This window comes from Leptonychotes weddellii, chromosome 16 (assembly GCF_054177405.1).
Source record: "Leptonychotes weddellii isolate Sample4059 chromosome 16, ASM5417740v2, whole genome shotgun sequence".
NCBI lineage: Eukaryota > Metazoa > Chordata > Mammalia > Carnivora > Phocidae > Leptonychotes > Leptonychotes weddellii.
This window is the reverse complement of record NC_138384.1, coordinates 44,977,189-44,997,657: the sequence shown is the minus strand read 5'-3', so window position 1 is coordinate 44,997,657 and position 20,469 is coordinate 44,977,189. Positions and strand designations below refer to the sequence as shown.

At 56.8% G+C, this 20,469-nt stretch overlaps 3 protein-coding genes and 1 non-coding gene across 5 annotated transcripts in view; 1 reads left to right on the top strand and 3 right to left on the bottom strand.

Moving 5' to 3' along the window:
• Nucleotides 1–20,469, top strand: part of LIG1 (DNA ligase 1) — a 192,760-nt gene that overhangs the window by 109,686 nt on the left and 62,605 nt on the right. The gene's annotated exons all lie outside the window — the stretch shown is intronic.
• On the bottom strand, nucleotides 3,219–11,694 carry NOP53 (NOP53 ribosome biogenesis factor). The gene is made up of 12 exons (XM_081807198.1): nucleotides 11,351–11,694; nucleotides 10,811–10,875; nucleotides 9,005–9,113; nucleotides 8,181–8,380; nucleotides 7,719–7,789; nucleotides 6,489–6,584; nucleotides 5,070–5,174; nucleotides 4,789–4,992; nucleotides 4,354–4,529; nucleotides 4,093–4,159; nucleotides 3,382–3,458; nucleotides 3,219–3,279 (listed from the first exon to the last, which is right to left on the bottom strand). The coding sequence occupies exons 1-12, from the start codon at nucleotides 11,677–11,679 to the stop codon at nucleotides 3,219–3,221; spliced, it is 1,560 nt and encodes a 519-aa protein (XP_081663324.1). The 5' UTR covers nucleotides 11,680–11,694.
• Nucleotides 3,942–4,050, bottom strand: LOC115938960 (small nucleolar RNA SNORD23). The gene has a single exon (XR_004073939.1). It is a non-coding gene; the product is annotated as a small nucleolar RNA SNORD23 (small nucleolar RNA).
• EHD2 (EH domain containing 2) overlaps nucleotides 13,329–20,469 on the bottom strand; it is a 17,960-nt gene continuing 10,819 nt past the window's right edge. For both annotated transcript variants that reach the window (XM_081807197.1, XM_006739431.3), the window contains 2 exons: nucleotides 17,477–17,641; nucleotides 13,329–15,153 (listed from right to left, as the gene is read on the bottom strand). In XM_081807197.1, the coding sequence (XP_081663323.1) occupies nucleotides 14,602–15,153; nucleotides 17,477–17,641 (717 nt within the window). In that variant the 3' untranslated portion in view covers nucleotides 13,329–14,601. The remainder of the gene's footprint in view (nucleotides 15,154–17,476; nucleotides 17,642–20,469) is intronic.

Below are 20,469 nucleotides of genomic sequence, written 5' to 3'. Positions count from 1 at the left end.
ACGGCGGCGGGTCCTGTTTGCTTCCGTCCACAAGGCATCTGCACATAAACACGGCCCGGTTACTCCCCGCGCGCCTGTCCCCTCGGTTAGTGGCCGGGCCTGCCCGGGGCCATGACCGGCTTCCTTCCATTCTGGTCTGGTCCCCCCGCCTCTGCACGATGCCTCTCCCCAAACTTCCGGCCGTTTCCTTAGGGCACGTTCCCAAGAGTGCAATTAGGCGGGCAAAAGGTAAGAGCATTTGTGAGGAGTGTTTGGCATGGACTCCAAGTTTCCACTTAAAATTTTTCTTTTGTTTTTTTTTTTTTCCTGACATTGTTGTAAGAGCAAACACTCACGGAGCGCTTACTCTGTGCTAAGAACTTTCCCCGGGCAGACTCAATCCTTGTCATAAGGCACCATGAGGTATCATTATGTCCATTTTGCAGATGGGGACTCTGAGGCACAGAGAGGTTGAGTCACCTTCACAAGGTCACACGGCTAGTGTCACACAGCCCCCTTTGAAGCCAGGAAGCCGGCTCCCACATCCAAGCTCTTGATGGTTCTTCCATTTTTTGGTGTCGGATGGTCAGAGGCAGATCCAGATTTTGTGGTACCTGGAGCTTTTACCATTTGGGGGACCCCCTTCAGGGAAAATAATGTTGCAGACTGAAAAGGAGGTGCAGGGCCTTGGAAGGAACCCGTGAAATCAATGGCCCTGACACTGGAGCTCCAGCAGCAGCACGCTGGGGCACCCACCACTCCCCCCAGAACTATGCGTTTTCAAACAGTCGAGTTTTCTATGCGTCCCCCCCCCCCCCCCCGTTCTACCATTCACATGTCACTGTATTTGTTTTATGAGGCATCCAGGGCTCTGTCCACTTAACTCACTCTATTGTCCTTTGCATTTCAAAGGAAGTTGCAGACATCAGCAAAGCGTTAGGAGCTCAGGAGCTCAGCGTTTTTTTCTCTTTGGATGTAAACTTCAGATGTGAAGTGTAATTTACGAGCAGAAAACCGCCCTGATGTGTCTTTGCCACAGACCCGTGTTCCGCACGCAGGGGGAAGGACGCATTTCCCTAGGCGAGGACACAGCGCGAGCTTCCGGAGGGCTCCGCCTCACGTCCAGGCTGTGGGGCGACCCTGGAATAGCTGTGAGCAGCCCACCACTGGGTACCCTCGTATTTGACGTATGCGCTGATGGCCGGCTCCGGGCGTTAAGAGTTTCCTCCTCAGGACGGGTTTTCGGGATTTGGGGGTCAGAGGCTGAGGCTTCAGCCTCCTTCTGCACAGTGTGGCTCTCATTCTCACCTCAGCTGACCATACCCCGGCCCCTCCTCACCCATACGCACAAAGAGCCATTCTCCTGTCTGCACAACACTCCTTTTTACTTTTATGGGGGGGGGGGCAAGAGCAGGAACAGTTCCTTAAAGCCCTGATATTTTATGGGATGTGGGAGGAAGTGGGGTGGAGGGGCCCTGACATTAGTCTCTCCGTCCATCCACTTCTTTTATAAACTGCTTGCTCTATTTTTATAAACATCGTGTCCTGGAGAAACCTTTGCAAAGGCCACGATAAGAAAGAAGGCCAGGCTAACAGAACACGACCAACACGGTCTTCTTCCGTCTGACAGAGAACACCTGACACAAAGTAAGAAGGCAACAGCCTGGGAGAGACGTTTGGAACGTGCAGGACAGACTTCAGGAGCCGTTAGCCGATGAAAAGCCGCTCCACGTCAACAAGATGACAGTCCAGGAGGACAATGGTGAGGTTTGGAGCAGCAAAGACGCGCCAGGGACGCGCCGCACACGTACACTCAGCCTCACTGATGGCCAGAGAGCACAACGGGAACTGAGATCACACAGTAGGAAAGCTAGGAGCCCACAAGCGGGCTCCGGTGTCGCCAGAGGGTAAAAACCAGCACATCCTACACGGAGGAGGATTTGACCGAACCTATCAAATGGCCCTTTACATATATTTTCTCGTCCAGCCCAGAGAGTCACCTCCAGGTCCTTGTCCTACAGATCCTTGTGGAATGGCCCACATACGATGTTCCCGCCACGTCATGAGACGGAGCCACGGAAGCCGGTCACGGCGTGGCACACTCACTCACTGCAATTCGGTGTATGCGGCCGTAAGAGAGTAAGAGAAGCACCCTGTACAGACACAGAAAGTTCTCTAAGACACACTAAAAAGCAACCTACAGAACTACGTGTAGTAGGAGTGTATCCAAGACATAGAAAAATTAAAACTATTCTACTTTCTTATGTACTTTTGTGTATAATTTAATAGGATCACACATGGAACATACCAGAATCATTCACACTGAACTGCAGTGACAGTTACTTTTGCAGAGAAGGGAATGGGTTTGACTGGAAAACAAAGGTTCAGGGCAGGAATTATGGTGCTTTGGTATCTATGTAAATCAGTGATTTACAATGAGAATATAGTCCTTTGTTACTTGTAGAAAAAAGGTCTTTAATAAATCCTTCTTAAACTGGTATGGGGAGGAGGGATTAGTTCCTTCTGATGCGCTTCAGGCCCCTCACCTTTATGGCCCCCTTTTGGGAGGGAATCCACCTGCATAAAAGTACAGTAGGTGCTCGGCCAACGTCAGCAACACCCGTGTGACAGGGCTGTAGCCAAGATCTGCCTCTCAGTCACCCAGGCAGAAAGATGTGGGCTGTGTCCCGTCAGACACCCAGCTGGGATCTCCACTCCTCCTCCCCCCAGCCCCCCACCAGCCTGCAAGCCCCATCTCCTCTACCTACTTTCCCTAAGATCTTGCCACACCAGGCTTTAGTGGAGACGAATGTTCTGGTGCTAGAGAGGGACAGAGAGAGAGAGGGAAGCTGCCCCCAGAAGGGACACAAGTCACACGGGAGCCCAGGGTGTCAGTCAGCGGTATTTTATTGTGGGGTGGGGGCTCCGGCATCCCGCGGCAGCTACAACCTGGGGGCAGAGGAGAGGAGACTGAGGGTGCGTGAGGGGAGGAAGGGCCCCACGGCCTCACCCCCTCGACATCCCCCAACTCTGGCTCGGGCCCTTCCATTTCCCTTTGGGGACCCTCCCCCGCCCTGACTCTGGGTTCAAGGGCATCCAGCAGGCTGCCCCTCCCGGGTGTGGCCAGGGGATCCCACCGGGAAGGAGGGAGGGACAAGGGCTCCTTCTTCTCAAGCAGCTTGGAGGGGTTCTGTCACAGCCAAGAGCCCAGTCGGCCTGGCAGGGAAGGAGAGTGCCACTCACTGGATCTCGCGGAACGCCCGCTTCTCCACCAGCTTCACTTTGTACTTGCGCTTGAACCTGTAGGAGGAAAGGGAGCGGTCAGGGGCCAGCAAGCCCACCAAGCACAGGCACGAAGCTTCCCGGAGCCCTCACTCCCCATGCAGCCCCGGGGACCCTCACTTGGCTCTCTCCCGAGGCTCGATCATGTTTCTCTTCTGGAAGCTCTGGAAACGGTCGCGGAGAATGTTGCCTTCAGGCTGCGGGACACAGAGAGGGAGGCCTCAGTTTTGTGGGGGGGGGGGGCTCTGACCTCTCCACGGGGCCCAGCCTGGCCCTGATCTGGTGGGGTGATGTGTGTGGACCCCGGGCCACCTGGGCTAGGTTTGGAGAATCTATAGGATGGAGGCTGCTGAAGAAGCGGAGAGCATGCAGGGCAAGAGGGGCACCAAAGGCCGGGGGTCAGACCAACAGGGCGCACGGCTGGCCCACTAATGAAGTAGAGTTGGTTGGAGCCCCAAGGCAGGCACAGGGCCCACGGCCGCGGCGAGGAGCCCGGGGCCACTGGGAGCCATGGCAGGTTCTGAGCGGGGGTGGGACAGGGCCCATGCTGAGCTGTAGGGAGACCTGTCCAGCACCGCAGGGCCAGGACACCAGCTTCGGGATGTGGCTGGGAGGAAAGCGTCTGCAGGTCACAGGCTCAAATCATCATACCAGCAGGCCCCTCACCCCCAAGGACCCCGTGCCCTCAGCCCCCAGGCATCAGCCCAACCGGCCCAACCTGGGGCAGCCATGATGTCGCCCACAGCCCCTGGGGGCACGGGGAGCAAGGATGGGTATCATCACTGGGCACGGGGGTCTCCCCAAAGCACAACACCCCAGATGGGCAAGTACCTTTAGGGTCCTGAGTGAGTCAGATAGCTCCGAACTGAGCTGCACGTCGACGTCGGGGGCCTGGTACCTAGAGAACATGGGCGTGGGGTGTTCGGGGGCTCGGCCTTGCCCAGGGCAGAGTTCAAAGGCCCCACCCGGGCAGCAGGCCTTCCAGAACACGGGGCTCTGTGGGGAAGAGATGATCTTCCCGGAGGAGACCAGGCAGAGAACCGGGACACCCGGCCCCCCCCGCCCCCCCAGGAGCCCCCCGCCGGGCCTCACTTGAGCCGCCCCAGCCTCCGGGGCCTGTCCGCCTCCACCAGCCGCCGTGCCCGCCGCTGCTCCCGCCGCCGTGCCAGCTCCGCCAGCCGCTGCGCCACCTGGGCCTTGATCCCGCGTAGCCTGAAGAGCTCCTGGTGCCGGAGCCGCGCGGCCCGCACCTCGGCCTGCTGCACCCGCTGCAGCAGGGCCGGGCGGAGTCAGGGGCCGGGCAGAGCGCTGTCCCCCCTCCACTGAGGCCCCTCCAGCGCCCCCTCCCCCAACTTCTTCACAGCCGTTTCCTGAAACCAGCGTCCTTACCCACTGGTGGCCTGCAAATCCCACTCCCCAAATATTAACGACCAGGGCACAGAGACTCGGTCTAGAACACTCCCTGCTGCATCCTGAGCCCAAGTGCTGCGAGCGCAGCAGGGGCAGGCCGGAGCCCGCGGTGCTCACCATCTTCTGGGCGGCCTTCTCCCGCCGCCGCTGCTGCTCTGTCTTCTTCTCCACAGCGGCCAGGCGTATGGGTGCAGGGGACGCCTCCCCGCCTGCGGCCTGCTCCCCTCCAGCCTCGGGGCCCTTGTCTGGGCCCTCGCCCGGCTCCCCCTCCCCGTCCGACTCCTCCAGCAGCCCCTGGCACAGCTCCTGGAAGGCAGACTCCTGGGGCGGGAGGGAAGCGGTGAGTCGGGGGCCGTGCGGGCGGCCGGGCAGGGAGGGGTGGGCAGGTGTGAGCTTACCTGGGTGGCAGGCTGCTCCGAGGGGGGCAGGGCCAGCTGCCGCTCCAGCTTCTCCGCGTCCTTCTGCCGCTGCAGCTCGACCTCGTGGGCTGCCAGCAGCAGGGTCTAGGTGGGGAAGGGGGTCGGGGGTGAGGCCCCAGGCCCCCCAGGCCTCTCCTGGGACTTACAGACCTGGCCCCACCCCTGCACCCAAGGCCCCTCTCCACCCCCCGCACAGCCAGGGGGCGCTCTCTACTCCCAAGCCTCCTGTCTGCTCTGTCCTTTCTCTTAGAGGACCGCCTGATCCCTGATCTCTGCACGCAGTACGGTTTTGTTCACGCGAAACACAGAACAAGTAAATCTGTAAAGACAGGAATGACAGCGGGGGCTGCCTAGGGAAGATGGGGCATGGGGGGGGGGTGGTGATGGCCGATGGGCGCCACGTTTCTTTCTGGGGGGATGAAAACATTCTAACGTACTGGTGAGGGCCACACAACCCTGTGGATACGCTAAAAACCAGTAAATTGTGTGCAGTAAGTGGGTGAACCCTCAGGCGTGGGAATCCTATCTCTGTAATACAGTTCTGTGAAGAACAAAAGACACGGACTGATCTTTCCACGTTGTCCCCCAGCAGCCACGTCAGTCCACGGGGGAACGGACTACGGTTCGTGGTCTCCTCTGCTTGTGACCAGCCTCATCCTGCTCCCGTTCAGGGTCATGGGGTCTGTTTCTGCGGACATCTTTTATCGGAGCAGAAAACTGCTCGCTCCGCTCCTGGTCGGCTAAGAGGCCCTCTTATCACGAATGAGGCTGAACGGCACTCGCTCGAGCGTCCTGCGTCTCCTCAATGATCTCAATCTCTCTCTGGGGACCTGTGCTCCCCGGGGGCAAAGGGTCTGTCTCCTCTGTTCATGACATCCATCGCCAAAATACACAGTGACTCTCACAGCCAGGTGTCCCACTGCTGACCCAGCCTAGGCCTGAGATAAATCTTACCCGCTCAGACTGCTAATATTTCTTTGAAGCTTTTTGCATGTAAGTCCCGTGGACTCCCCGAAAGATGGCGTGGTCTCATACACCCCCGGGCCTTCGTACATGCTGTTCCTTGCACACGCCTGAAACACCCATTCCCCTCTTCCCACAGCAAGCTCCTCCTCACATCTCTGGTCTAAACTCTGATATTGCCTTCCTCCAGGAAGCCCTCCCTGACCCCCAAGGCTGGGTTTGGCGACTCCTCTGGGTTCCTTCATCCCAGGCCTCTGGGTCATCACTGTCTGGGAACAGGTCTGTCTCCCCCGCTGGACCATGAGCCCCAGGAGGGCAAGCGGGGGGCTGCCTCAGTTGCTGCTGACTCCCCAGCAGTGGGTGGATACAGAGGAGGTACCCGGTGAGGCCAATCCAACCAAGCAGCCAGGCCCCAACTGAGGAGAGACCGCGTACCTGGTGGTCCTCAAAGGATGGGTTGTAGGAGGCTCCAGCCGGTGTCACCTCCACGGCAGGGACCTGGGAGGGCTTGGTGTACAGATGTGGTGGCCGCTGGAGGAGGACAAGGCAGCATGAAGCCTGGCAGCCCCACGACTCGAGACCTCACAAGCTTGGGTGCTGGGATTCCAGGCGTGGTAGGCGGCAGAGGCCTCGGCAGGGCCCACGGCCTTCAAACTGGGAGGTACCTGTGGGTCTGGCGTCTAGAACAATGGACACCTGCTACCCAGCTGCTGTGCTACCCACGGGAGGCACATCCCCAGGAGAAGCAAGCTCCCTGCAGGGAGAGGTCCTGCCTGCCTTTCCTGAGAAAAGTCCCCGTGACCCTGTGGTGGGCAACATCGGCAAAAACAGGGGTACAGGGCACCTTGATTTTAGTCCCCAGTCTGTCACCCTGACACCCGCAGCAGGCTTGGGAGAAGGTGGGGGTGTTCTCTGTCATGCAGAGCAGATGACAGCAGATAGAGGGCTGGCAAAGACTCTTAGTATGGCCCTGGGCCCTGCCGGGAGCTGGTGACAAATGCAGAAACCCAGGTCCACAAGGAATGAATCTGAATCCGATCAGGACCTGCACCTCAACAAGACTAAGGCAGGGGCAGGGGGGGTGGGGTGGTGGTGGCTTCCCAACTGGCCTCTGCCTCAGCAAAGGCCCTCAGTCCCCAGCAGAAGCCTGGGGGTAACCCTGGAAGCCCCCTGCCCCCACCTGCTCCCCACCCCCGACTGCCCGCCAGTCCCAGTGCTTCTGCCCAAGAGCGCCATCTTGGGTCCCCCCCACCCCCACGATCCCGCCTCTGCAGAGCTGCCACCTAGACCCCATCACTCTCCTATGCAAAACCACTCAAAGGAACACTCCACACCCTGAGTGGCGCTCCCTCCCACCAGGCCAGCGTCCTCCGGACCTCCTACTAAGCCCTGCCCCTGAGCGCTCGAGTTCCCTGCCTGGAGGCCCTTCCCTCCCGTCCAGGTCCAGGCCTCTTCCCAGTGAAGCTTTGCTTGCCCCCTGAAGCACCTCCCGCTGACTGCCACCACCCGGCTCTCTCCTCCGGAGGCACTAGCTCGAGGCCCAGCTCCTGCACATGTGGTCTTGGCCACAGGCTGAGACTGAGGCTCCAGGGCCCCAGTGTAGCTCCCACCACCCCAACCCTCCTCCGACCCATCACCAAGGGCACCCTGCTGCCACAGTCTCACCTTCACCCCTTTCTTCTTGGTCTGCTCCAGGAAAAAGGTGTCCTGGCCAGCCAGGGGTCGCTCCAGAGGGTCTGTGGAGGCAGTGAAGGGTGGCTGCTGGGGCTTGCCAGTGTGGCCTGAAGGGCTCCCTCCCATCCCTCCCCCGCATAAAGACAGCACCGAAACATGGGTAAGGGAAGGACTGACTCTCAGACCCCAACGGGTTTTGAATGCCAAGCAAAAGAGCATATGGACAGGTCCAGAAAGCAGAAGGGAGCCAAGGCTAAGGGGCAGGGGGCGGCCCTCAGGAAAATGCACTCGGGAAAGGGGAGCCCCTCCAAGACGTTGAACTCTGCTGAGGGTCATCGAATCAACACCTGCAGAGTACCTCCCTTAGACATTGTGCTCTTGTGCAATGCACAACCTGCACAACCGTGCATGGCAGCCTTGTCCCCACCCACAAGTAACAACAGAGGCACTCACTGTCTTTGGCCCAGAGATCATAAAAAGGCTGCTTAACGGTGTCTTGGGGCCCAGGCTTGGCTTTGGTCGCGGGAGGGTTGAGGAGCCGGGCCTGTGCCCTGCGCACCTCCCGGGGCAGCTCGCCCTGCTTGGCCAGCTTCTCCCATAGCTGCTCCTTCCGTTTGAGTTTCCTGGCATTGGGGACCTGGTGGGCGAGGATGCTGGGTGGAGGAGAAGCAGCACAGGTGGAGTGAAGCAGAGGCCTGAGAAAGGGCCCAGCTCCTCCCAGTCAGGCTCTGCACCCCCACTACTCGGCAGCTCCTCCTGCCTCTCCTACCCAGCTTCAGAGCCCATCTCCTGACCCGAGAGCCAACAACACGGTGGCCTCGGCAGCCCTCGCCCTGTGGATCTCCCAGAAACCTCACATATCACTTCAAAACCAACCTCAGGTTCGCCCCCACAACCGTTCCTCCCATATCCCCATCTCAGGAGCCGCCCTCTGTCCACCCCATCACCCATCCAACCTCTCCTCCTTCAGAGCTGTCACTCAGCCAGCCTGATGGGCCTCCTGATGGCTCCCGGCCATCCCTCCTCTCCATCCCCAGAGCTCCCGGGTGGGCTGAGGCCCCGCACTTACCTGCCTCAGCCACAACACCCGGGCCCCCACCTCACTTCCTCCGATCTACCCCCCAAAGCCCCATCCCTCTCCTCCAAGTGATGCTCACCTGACCCCCTCCCTCCCTAGGAACTCCCTTAGGGCCAGAAGTGAGTGGCACCGCTGCACAGAAGGGCACGATGCCAGAGCCCAGCAGGGAAGACGGGTCTGGGGGTGGGGGGACACTCACTCTTTGGGGGCAGGGACCTTGGATGTGTTCTCTAGGATGAGGTCAACACGAAGGGGTTTCTTGAGAAGAAGTGACCTTTTCTGGCTTTTGGTCCTCTTCTTGTTTAGTTCTGGGGTTGGGAGAAAGGAGCGCAATCAAGGGCTCGGGCCTCCTTGCTTCCCAAGACCAACTCCCCACCCCCTGCATTTCAGCTCCACGGCAGCCATCAGACCCGCATCCTGGTGCAGACACGGAGGCCTCAGGCTGGCCCCAGGCTTCCACCTGGGGAAAGAGGTGCCCAAGGTGTCCAAGCTCTGCCCAGCCCCCCAACACACCCATTTCCTGGGCCACCTGGAGGCAGCCCTGTGCTGGGAACAAAGAGAGGGTCAGACCCACAGCCCTGCCCTCTAAGGACTCCCGGACAAGGCAGGAAAACCAGGAATGCTAAAGAGAAAGAAGGCAACCAAGTGACACTGAGGCCCAGGGAGCTGGACTCAGGATCCAAAATGGCTGATTCTCAGCACAACGGTTTTCCACCTGATAGCAAAAAGCAAACTCCACGACCAAACACACTAGGACAGAACCCACGTCCTTTCGTTTCCTAGGCTACATCATAGAAGACTTTACTCCTCTGTGCTTCCAAAATGAGAACCTTCATGTCTAACTCACGGGGTTGTCTGGAAAGGTAAGGACTACGACAGCATGAGGCACCGTGATTACCTGGGAAAGCCCACAATCCCTATTATCTTTCTTTTTCTTTTCTTCTCTGTGTCCCCAGGACCTGAAACTAGGAGCCACGAGTCGGTCAGTCACGTGCCACTGGAGCTGCTGTCCCACCAGAACGGAGCCCGTAAGCCACAGCCAGACCAAAAGGCCATGAAGAGTGCCTGTATCTTTCCTTTTTAAGCCAAAAGCAGAATCTATAAACTGCCTCTCCTCTGTTCCCAAACAGACTTCATACTGGCCAAAGCAGGCCTTCGTGACTACCCTACCTGTTCACTAGGGCGGGTCCTGCCTTCCCCTTGCTCTTACACGCCCGATCGGCTCACTCCCGTGAAAGGTGACCTCTTTAATAATCATCTCTCACTCGCTTGCTCAAAGTCTCCTGCACCTCAAAGCAGGTCCCTTTCCGGTTCACTGAAACAGGCCCTCTCACGTTCCAGACCCATGGACTGAACCCACACATGCTCTCTAAGGGCATCCTGCTGTTAAAGCCCCTTGCCATTTGCTCATTAAAGCAGACCCTTAGCTTGTTTTCTATCCCCTCATTAAAGCGATGGTCTATTTTTGGTCTGTTTTTCTACCTACTGATGGAAAGCCTATCATTCGCTCAAGCCATCCCTAACTCCCCTCTCCTGTACTCTGTTTCAGCAGCCTCCACCCCCGCCACCCCGGCTTTTTGGCAAATAAAAGTAAGCAGATTAAGACGAGCTTCTTACCTACTTACCTATTACCTACTCGTTAAAGCAGATCCTCTTATTCTTATTCAAGCACATCTTACTAAAACAGATCTCGTCCCTTACAGCTTTTCTGCAAGTTAAGTAGAGACCTGCTAATTTACATCTAATCTACTCGGAGGCAAGACCTCTGCTGGCTTCTCTGTGCCAGATGGAGACTTGGGAATTGCCAGATTGAAGACTGAGAGCTCGGAAACCTCAAAAAGAAAATCTAACTTGTTAGTCTTTCATTCCAAGCCCTCTTATTTATAGTAAAGACCTTTTCCAGCCTATGCCTGCCATCCAAGCCATGTCAATAATAAAGACTCTCTCGGAGACTGAGATGGACTAAATAAGGACCAAGCAGGCACCACCGAAAGCTCTTCCTCACCTTTTTTCTTGGAGCCGGTATCCACGAAGAAGAGTTTCTCATCTGGGGCCTCTGATACCAAGCCACTGGGAGACAGAAATGCAGAAGGTCAGCCGGAGACGTTGGGGAGGGTGCAAGCTGCTGGGGAGGGAGGTTTAACCTCTCAGGGGCCAGGCTTTCCTCTAGTACTATGCTCATTCAAGCGCCTTCTGTCCGCCATGGGATCCCTCCACGCTAAAGCTTCTCCCTTCAAATCACAGAACTTAGTACTTAACAGATCATAATGCTTAAAATATCGTAATATTTAATCCTCAGCGCTACGCTAAGGCGGGTGCACGGGCACACTTACACTACAATTATTACTTACTTCCCTAAATTCTAACTTAACACTGGGAGTTCTGTATCTGCTGACCCAACCAAAACCCCAAACCTCACCCCAGAGTCCAGCGGTGGCCGGAACACACACGCGCAGCCCCCCCGGGAAGTCCCCCCAAGCACGCTCGGCCTCGCACCCCGCCACTCCGAACGAGGCCCGGCTCCCGGAAGTCCCGCCCCACGCACCCGCTCGTGCGCTCCTGGAGCCGCACGTCCTCCAGGAACTGGTCAACTTCCAGCCCCAGCGGCTCCTCTGCGAGCCGCCGCCAGCCTCGTTTCTTATTTCTTGGGCCTCGCCGCCGCCGCCTCAGCGCCGGGTCCACCGAAGTGGGCCGCAGTCCCAGGAAGCCGGATTCGGCCTCGCTTTTCGAGCAGTGCGTGCTGCCGCTGTCACTGCCTCCCGGCACCATCTTGGCAAAGGAAACCTCGGACGGCCGGCGCCCAGAAAGCCGGTTTGTGGCCTGCGCGCGCAGATCTCCCGCCCCCTCCAGTGACCTACTTCCGGTTACCGCCATCTTGGTAAAGTGTCTGGAACCGCCAAGGGGCGGGGATAAAGGGTAAATGTCTCTCTCCTCCCTCTTATGCCAAGTCCCGTCGGCCGCGCGTCGCGGGTTCGCGGCTCTAGCCCTAAGCAAACAGCTTTACTGCGGCTCAGGAATATTTTTAAAATCTGCGTATGTTTTTAATCTGTAACTTACTGATTATTATTTTTAGTCCAGCTGTCTTAAAAAAGAAAATCAGAACCGTCGGTGGGAGATTCGGCCGAAGACACGCTCCAGTCTCAGAACGTTTGGCTTCTCAGTGTTCCGATCCTAGAATCTTGGAAATCCAAGAGATTTCCGAATGTCGAGTTGGGAGCACAGAACCTCATATATGCGAGGAGTGTTAGAAACATACAGTGTTGGCAGTGTAGGCTCGGGATCAGTCCTGGGCAAACTGCTTCGCTGTGCCTCACTTTCCTCATCTGTGAAACAGGGACGATTATGGTACATCAACCTTATAAATTATTCAGGAGAGGAAACGAGATAAACGCGCGGCGTTTAAGATTGTGCGTGGGGGATGCCTGAGTGGCTCAGTAGGTTAAGCGTCTGCCTTGGGCTGGGATCATGATCTCGGGGTCCTGGAATCAAGCCCCCAGTCGGGCTCTCCGCTCAGCGGGGAGTCTGCTTCTCCCTCTCCCTCTGTGCTTTCTCTCTCTCTGAAATAAATATAAATAAATCAATCTTAAAAAAAAAAAAAGATTGTGCCTGGTATATCTCAATGTTAGCTATTGTTACTGGCTCGGCCCCTGAGGTTTCATCTTAGAATCAACTAATCTTTGCCGTTTACAAATAAGGAAGGAAGCTCGGAGGCCCTTGGGCGCTGGCAACCATTCACAGGGATCCAGGGCTGCCTACAGGCCGCTCTGGACGCGAGAGGGAAGAAGGCACAGAGAGGGAGGGCGCCACGCCGGTGGTCGCACAGCGGAACCCCGCGGGATCCTCGCGACCCGCCCTGGAGCCCCGAGCGCGGACCGCCTGGCTCCGGGGTTTCAGCGCGCAGCCCGCGCAGCTCCCGAGTGCCCGCCAGGGGGCGCTGGGAGCCGCGAAAGCGGGAGAGCGCGCGTGGGCGGGAAGAGCGAGCGGTCAGCGCGTCCCGGCCGCGGTGGGTGTGGTCGGGGGGCTCAGCCCGCGGGGTCCGCAGGCCGAGGCCCTCGGGCGTGAGCGCGCGCGCGTGCGCACACATGGTGGTCCCTGTGGGCGGCGTCACCTCTCCTCCAAGAGCCCGTTTGTCCCTGGTGTTACGTGTCAGGGGTGGCGTCCCAGGTGGCGCACGCTGGAGGGCGGGGCGGAGACACGATGTGCCCGAGCTCGCGCGCACACAACCCCACGCCCCAGGGCTTGGTTCCCAGGCCCCCGCGGCGGGAGGTGGGAGGGAGGGATGTCCCGGAGGGAGGGCCCCTGAGTAACTTTTCTTCGGAAAATATGTCCGTCTGGCCCCCAGCCCAGGCCTGAGTCATCAGGCTCTGCTGCATTGAGTCATGGCCTCCACCCCCCGCCCTTGGGACCTTGGAGGGGACCCCCCCCCCAAACCTCAAGCCCTGCCCAGGACTCTTCTTCCCTGGGAGTCTGGGGAGAGCCATCCCCGCCCCCCCAACCCATCCCAAGACAGCCTGACTTCCACGTGGTTAGAAGCCTTGGCTTTATTTGCTCTGTGGGAACGCTGTTCGCTGTTCGGTTCACAGGCCCCTCCTAGGCATGGGGGGTGGTGATGGTGGGTGTGGAAATCCCCGCGAGCATCGTGGGGGGGCGTCGTCCCCACCTTTGTCACCCTTCCCCATCTTTTCCATGGGGTCCCCCACCAGGGTCAAGCACTAGTAAGTGGTGAAGGCACGGAAGGGTGGAAGGCCGGACGTGAGGGGTCCCTCTAGGGAGGAGAAGGGAGAGCTGTAGCACCAAGAGCCCCCCACCCCCCAACGCATCCCTGAAAGGGGGACTAAAATAAAGCCCTGGGGCCTTTATATCTGGTAGGGGCTCTACTTAAATATGGGCTGATGGCAGAGAGGCTGTGCCCCTGTGGTCTACAATTCAGGCCACCAGCTGTGGGGAGCTTAGGGACGGGGGCAGCCAGGCTGGGTTTTCAAACCAGGGCCCGTGGGCCGAAGCCAAAAATACCTCAAAGTGGGCACAGTCTGGGCGAAGCAAGGATAGAAGGGGCTTTTCTGTCTGCTAAGAATCCTTAGTACAGAAAGGGGTGTAACCAGAACTGGGCAGAGGGGCTGAAGAGGGGTCCCTCTGAGGAAGTAGGAGGTTGTGTCTCCCCTCTGAGCCCCCACTGGTCCCAAGGCCTGAGAACACGATGGAGTTTGGGGGGACGGGCGGTCCTTGCCTGGATGAGCAAGAAGTGGGGAAGGGGGCCTTTGTGTTTGTTATTTCCAACAAGGCGCCACTGGACTATGGGGAGAGGCGAGGGGTCCTGCCCAGAATTGGGGATCGGGCTGGTTAGGGCCTGTGTCTGTGTGTGTTTGTGTGACTGTGTGGGTGCTCCCTCCTGAGAACGTCAGCCCCCTGAGGGCAGATACTCGTGTCTGTTTTGCTCTCTGCTGTACTCCCCAGTGCCCGGAACAAGCCCTGCACATCCAAACATAGTATGTGCTCAATAAATACTTGAATGAACGATGACTGAATCGATGCCTCTGTGCGTGTGTGTGTTAATGTCAACGGGATGTGCCTAAGTGTATGTGAGGGTAGAGATGCAAAGGCCGGGCAGAGAAGCCTTGCCCCTCCCCTGGTCCCCACTGTCTGGCAGAGGGGAGTAGAGAGACCCCCATCCTTACAGCTGAGAAGGTGGGCAGGCAGCGTGCATGCAGGCTGGGGCGGGGGTGTGTGTGCAGCCAGCTGGTGCTGGGGAGCCACAGCAGGGCAAGAGGGAGGGAGGGCCGGCAGGCAGTGGCTGGCTCACTCTGCAGAGCCCTTGTGGCGCCGCTTGGAGGGCGGCACCAGGCGGCGGGGCAGGTTGGTGGGCAGCCCGTGGCCCTCGAGCTTGGCCTCGATGAGGTGGCTGGCCAGGGCGAACTCCTCGTCATCCAGCATGCCGTCCCGGTCGACGTCACTCAGCTTCCAGATGCGCCCCAGCACCGAGTTGGGGAGCTTGGTGCCCACCATCCAGGTCTTGGCCTTGGTGCCGCTCAGCTTGCCATCGGCGGGCGCCAGGTTGTAGAAGATCTCGTCGTACTTGGACTTGTCCTTGGTCACCACCCACTCGGCCTCGTCGTCCGAGCCCTCCTCGCCGTCCTCCAGGGCCTCATCGGGCCCCCGCTCCACGAACGGGCCCATGTGGGTGCCCTCGAAAGCGCCGCCCTGCACGCCCACCTCGGTGCTCTCCAGCTCTTCCTGCCGCAGCAGGGGCATGAGCTTGGCGATGTCGTGGGTCAGCATCTCGTCCAGGGCCTCCAGCAGCTTCGGCTTCAGCGAGTGGAATTTGGTGAAGTCGTGAGCCATCAGCAGCTCCTGTTGTGGGGTGAGGGGGAGAGGGGAACACTGGGAAGTCAGGGGGCACCGTCCTCAAGGCCCCCCAGCCCCATGGGGGCAGCAGGACCCTTGGGCAGCTCACTTGGTGGCAGGTCCCGGCTGAGAGGTGTGTACCTGTGCAACCCATTTCACTTGGGCACCCACCACTCAGAAGAGACTAGGACAGCGGGGTCCCAGGGGCCCTCCCCCTGCGCCAGGCGTGTCCCCAAGATCACTGGACGGTAGGGACGTAAGTGGCTCTGTGAGGACTTAGACCAGTAGCTGTTTACCAGCCGGCAGAGGATTTCAGTATTCCGACAGCGCTCCCAGCCTTACCCAGCACAGCCCTGGCTCTGCCCAGCCTCTGGGGCGCCCCAGCTGCAGCTGGCCGGCACCCCATCCCAGTTGTGCAAATCGAAAAAATTCCATTCCTGCTGCTCCATTAGCTCTGTCACCCCACTTCACAGCAACGGGTGAGTGGCTTGCTGCCAAGTTTGGAGGTTAGGTTTGGGATGGCCAGATTATTAGGAGCTCCTGGGACAACCCTCCCCCTGCCCCCCTCCCTCCAGAAGTCATCTTGTGCTAGAGCAGCTGTGGGGCTGGATTTGTGGTCACGCTGCTTCTCTCCGGCGGCTGCTCTGAGTCGCCCGCGCCAGGAGACTCACAGCAAAGACCGATCCGGTTCATGGCACCACACTGAGGCAGAGAGGCCCGCGGATCTGGACATAAAGGGGTGGGGGTGGGGGGTCTGGACTCCAGGGCCAGCCTGCCCAGGTCCCAGTCCAGTTCTGCCACTTAGGAGCTGTGTGCCCTCAAGCAAGTGACTTCGCCTCTCTGGGCCTCAGTTTCCACACGTGTAAAACAGATCAATAACATTCGCGCTCCCCTCCCTTGGGGGGATGGGAAAGGCTAATGAATTCATCTGGATAGTGTTCCAGAACTGTCAGTGTAATCTTACCAGCTGCTGTTTATCTAGCCCAGTGGTTCTCAGCCACGGGAGATGTTGTCCTTCCCCAGTGGACACTTGGCAAGATCTAGAGCCATTTTTGATTGTCACAGCTGGGAGGGGGGTTGCTACAGGCACCTAGAGGTCAGGAGGATGCAAAGATCCCGCAATGCACAGGACACCCCTGACCACGAGCACTCTGACCCCAAATGTCAGTAGCGCTGAGGTTGAGAATCTTGATCTAGCCCCAGCTCTGTGCCACACACTGATCTTAGGGGGCTGCAAGCGCTGGCGGATTCAGCACCCACAGCAATAGGTAAGTACTATGACAATGCCCATTTCCCAGTTGAAGAAACTGAGGCTCAGGCAGGGTGACTCGTCCAGACTCAAGAAGCTAGTAAGTGGCCGAAGTGAAATGCAGTCTACCAGAATTCCTCAGAGTCTTGGGTTAGAAACCATCTCAGACCCAAAGGTCACAGGCTTGGAGTATCAGCCTAACGTAGTCTCAAAACAGAGGCTCAACGCCGGGCTGGGGGGCTAGTCCCCGCCTCCTCCACACCTGGTTAATCCTAGACCGGGACATGCAAGGGGTCTCCCCATTCCCATTTGTCCCTTCATCCTCAGCACTGGAATCCCTGAACATTACCTGGGCACCTGGCCACCTAGAAGGAAGACTACACTTTCCAGCTTACAGCCAGCCTTGGCCATGTGGCTACCTTCTGGCCAATTGGATGTCAGTGTACCTTGCATACACAACTCTAGAATTGTCCTTTCCAATACGGGAGCTATGTGTGGTTATTTAAATTTAAATTAGCTAAAATTCAATAAAACCTAAAATGTCAGTTTTAATGGGGCTAGCGGCTACCATATTGCAAGGCAGAGCACAGAACATTTCCATCATGGTAGGAAGTACTATTGGACAGCACTGTTCTAGAAAGTGTCCTTAAAGACAGAGACTGTACAGATAGCTTTCCCTCCCTTCTCCCTCATCCCTTCTTGCTGGCTGGAATGCAGACAAAATGGCTGGAGTTTTGGCAGCCATTCTGTACCATGTGGGGATCTTGGAACTGGAGGCCGGGCATGGAGGAGAACTGAGACAGAGGCGGACTTGGTCCCTGGCTCTGTAAAGCACCAAACCAGCCCTGGACCACCTTCTAGGATTTTATGGAGAAAAACAAACTTCCATCCTAATGAAGCCACTGTTCCTTGGGGTTTTCTCTTCATTCCTTTGTCCTAACGCACACAACCATGCTCTTATGGAACCATTTGCAGGAGGTGCTTTCCAGAACCTGCCCTCCATCCCTCCCATTTTCGAGGCCCCATCCCAAAGCCCACAGAAGCTGACCCCTTCTGCCTCCCTCCCGGGCGACCTCTCACCTGCATCTTCTGGCAGTCTGGGAAGTCACCGGGAGATATGTGATGCTCTAGCTGGATCTTGGCAAAGATGACGGGCAACTTGAGGATCAGCTGCTTCTTCTTGTTCTCCTTCCCAAACACGGAGGGCATCTCCTTTTTCAGGTAGCTGATGATGTATGCGTGGACCTGTAGGAGGCGAGCGCTCACCTGAGCCTGCAGCACCATCACCCGGGGCCCCACACCTGGAGCTCCTGATTCGCATGGCCCAGAGGGGGGCCTGAGAATGTGCATTCTGACCCTTACAGGTGAGTTGCTGCTGCGGCAGCTGGCAGCTGAGGGCAGAAGACCCCCTCCTCTCCTAGACAATCCACCCCCACCCCCCAATCTACATACCAGCCCGAGCCTCTCCCTGGATTGCCTTGTCCACATTCCTGGACAGCTCCGTCTTTTGACGCCCAGCGGATTCTGGGCCCGGCCCCCAGAGCTGTGTCACCCTCAGCTGTGCCCATCGTGGGAACAAAGGGCACCCCCACCTGCTCCCTCCCCAGGTGAGGCCAGACTTCCCGAAACCTTTCCTGATTTGATGCTTCTGACTCCTCACCAGCCACATCCAGCCACCAGCGAGCCCTTTGCCTTTTACCTCCTACATCTGTCTGCTCTGTTTTCACTGCTTTCCACCTCAGGAGGCCACCACCCCCACCTCCTCACGCCTGCCTGGGGAGACACAGCAGGCCAGTCTTCTGGCTTCTCTTGCCCCTACAATGCCTTCTCCAGGCAGCGGCTGGAGAGGTCTTTTTGTTTTTTAGGAACAAACACCAGATCATGAAACACTGCTCCAAAGTTTCGATTTGCTTCTTATCCAAGTACGAAATTCCGACCATAGCTGACAAGTCCCTACAGCAGCAATTCTCAAAGCGTGGTCCGGGGAACCCCAGGGATTCCCCCCCCCACCCCAGCCTCTTTCAGGGGTTCACATAGTCAAAGCTATTTTAATAACAATACTAAGGTGCTATTTGTCTTTTGTGCTCTCATCCCCCCCCCCCAGGGGACAGTGGAGTTTTTAAAGGCAACAGGAGGTGTGATACTGTAACTGAAGCAGGAACAGATGTGCAAAATTCAGAGGTCTCCTTCGAAGCCAGACATTTAAGAGATTTGCAAAAATGTAAAACCAGGCCACCGTCCTCTGGAATTTTTTTTTTTTTTTTGGTTTGGAGAGAATTTTCATAAAATGTATGGGACTTAGGTTACCAAGTCCTGGGCTTATGGTTATTTAAAAACTGATCTTATAATATCTATTATCCATATTAATTAATATAAATTGAACTATCATAACTCATCGATAACATTTATCATCAATAAATTGCTACTTATTAATAGTTAAATGGTTATTGTTGGTTAAGCCAATATTACTAGATAAATATTAAACATTTTCTCAGTTTTAACTTCTGGTATGGCCAATGTAGACAGATTCAACCCATGTACCTACACACTCTTTGGGGCGCTCAATCATTTTCAAGAGTGTCGTGAGCTCCTGTGACTGGAAGTTTCTCTAGAGTCTGGCTCCTGGTGTTTCATCCTGCATCCCCCCCCGCCCTGCCCCCATGCCAGCTTCCTCACCTGCCATCCTTGTCCCAGCATGCTAATATTTTTCTTACCACAGGGCCTTTGCACATGCCACTCTCTGCCTGCAGCCCTGCTCTGATCTCCCCAAGCTGGCTCTCTCAGCTTCCTCTTGATGTTAACCTCCTCACAGAGGCCATCCTATGAGAAGCAGGTGCCCCAACCACCACCATCTAATTATTTTCTACCATCACTTCCCTGCCCCCCACAATGTTTATTGCAACCCATCCTTATTTTGTTTATCTGGTGGTTTACTTATTCTGTCTCCTTCCATCAGAATGTGAGCTCCAGGAGGGCTGGGACCTTATCTGTTCCCTCTGTCCCCAGCACGGGCACGGTATGCACAGAAAGCACTCAAGAAATACTTGTGGAGGGAAGCAATGAACTTGGGAACCTTTGAGCCCCAATCTCCAGAACTATCAAAAAACAAACAAGGATGGCAGAATCATGAACATTTGCATTTTTGAACTGGAAGCTCAGTAATTAACTGCATATGCTTAAGTAAAAATAGACTATATCTGGATAAAGACACAAGAAACTCCTCATGGGTGCTGCCTCCAGGGAAGAGGCCCTGGAGGGGTTGGGGGGAGGATCAGGGCTGGGAGGGAACATGTTTAACCGAGCTTAAATGCTTTACCATGAGATGGTCTTAAATGCTCGATGGAAAACACTTGTTTGAAAGTTCTCTTAATGAATCATAGGTTTAGAATGCTAAAAATTTTGGCGGTCCCTGGCTGGTTCTGAATCCTTATGTCCTCCCACCTCCACCACTCTGCCTCCTGCAGCCATCCTGGGCTCCTTGTTTGAGCCTGTTCCTGCCTCAGGGCCTTTGCACTTACTGTTCTCGCCTCCTGGTAGGGCCTCCCCCAGACCTCCACTCTCCCTCCTTCAGGTCTCTGCTGGGAGACCCTCCCTGACCTCCTTAAAACAGTCCCTCGCCAATCTCCTTTCCTGCTTCATTTTCCTTCCTGATCCTTATCACATACAATACTGTATGATATTATAGATTCATTTGTTTAATATCCACTTCCCCAGTGAAAAGTAATTCTACAAGAAAAAAACAACATTAACTCGTTTGTTCCCTGCTCTATCTCCAGGGCCCCAAACAGTGCAGAAGCACGTTGTAGGTGCTCAGTAACTGTTGAATGAATGTCACTGAGCCGCCTCAGAGAAGCTGGGTAAGAAGATTCAGGGCGGGGCGCCTGGGTGGCTCAGTTGGTTAAGCGACTGCCTTCGGCTCAGGTCATGATCCTGGAGTCCCGGGATCGAGTCCCGCATCCGGCTCCCTGCTCGGCAGGGAGTCTGCTTCTCCCTCTGACCCTCCTCCCTCTCATGCTCTCTGTCTCTCATTCTCTCTCTCTCTCAAATAAATAAATAAAATCTTTAAAAAAAAA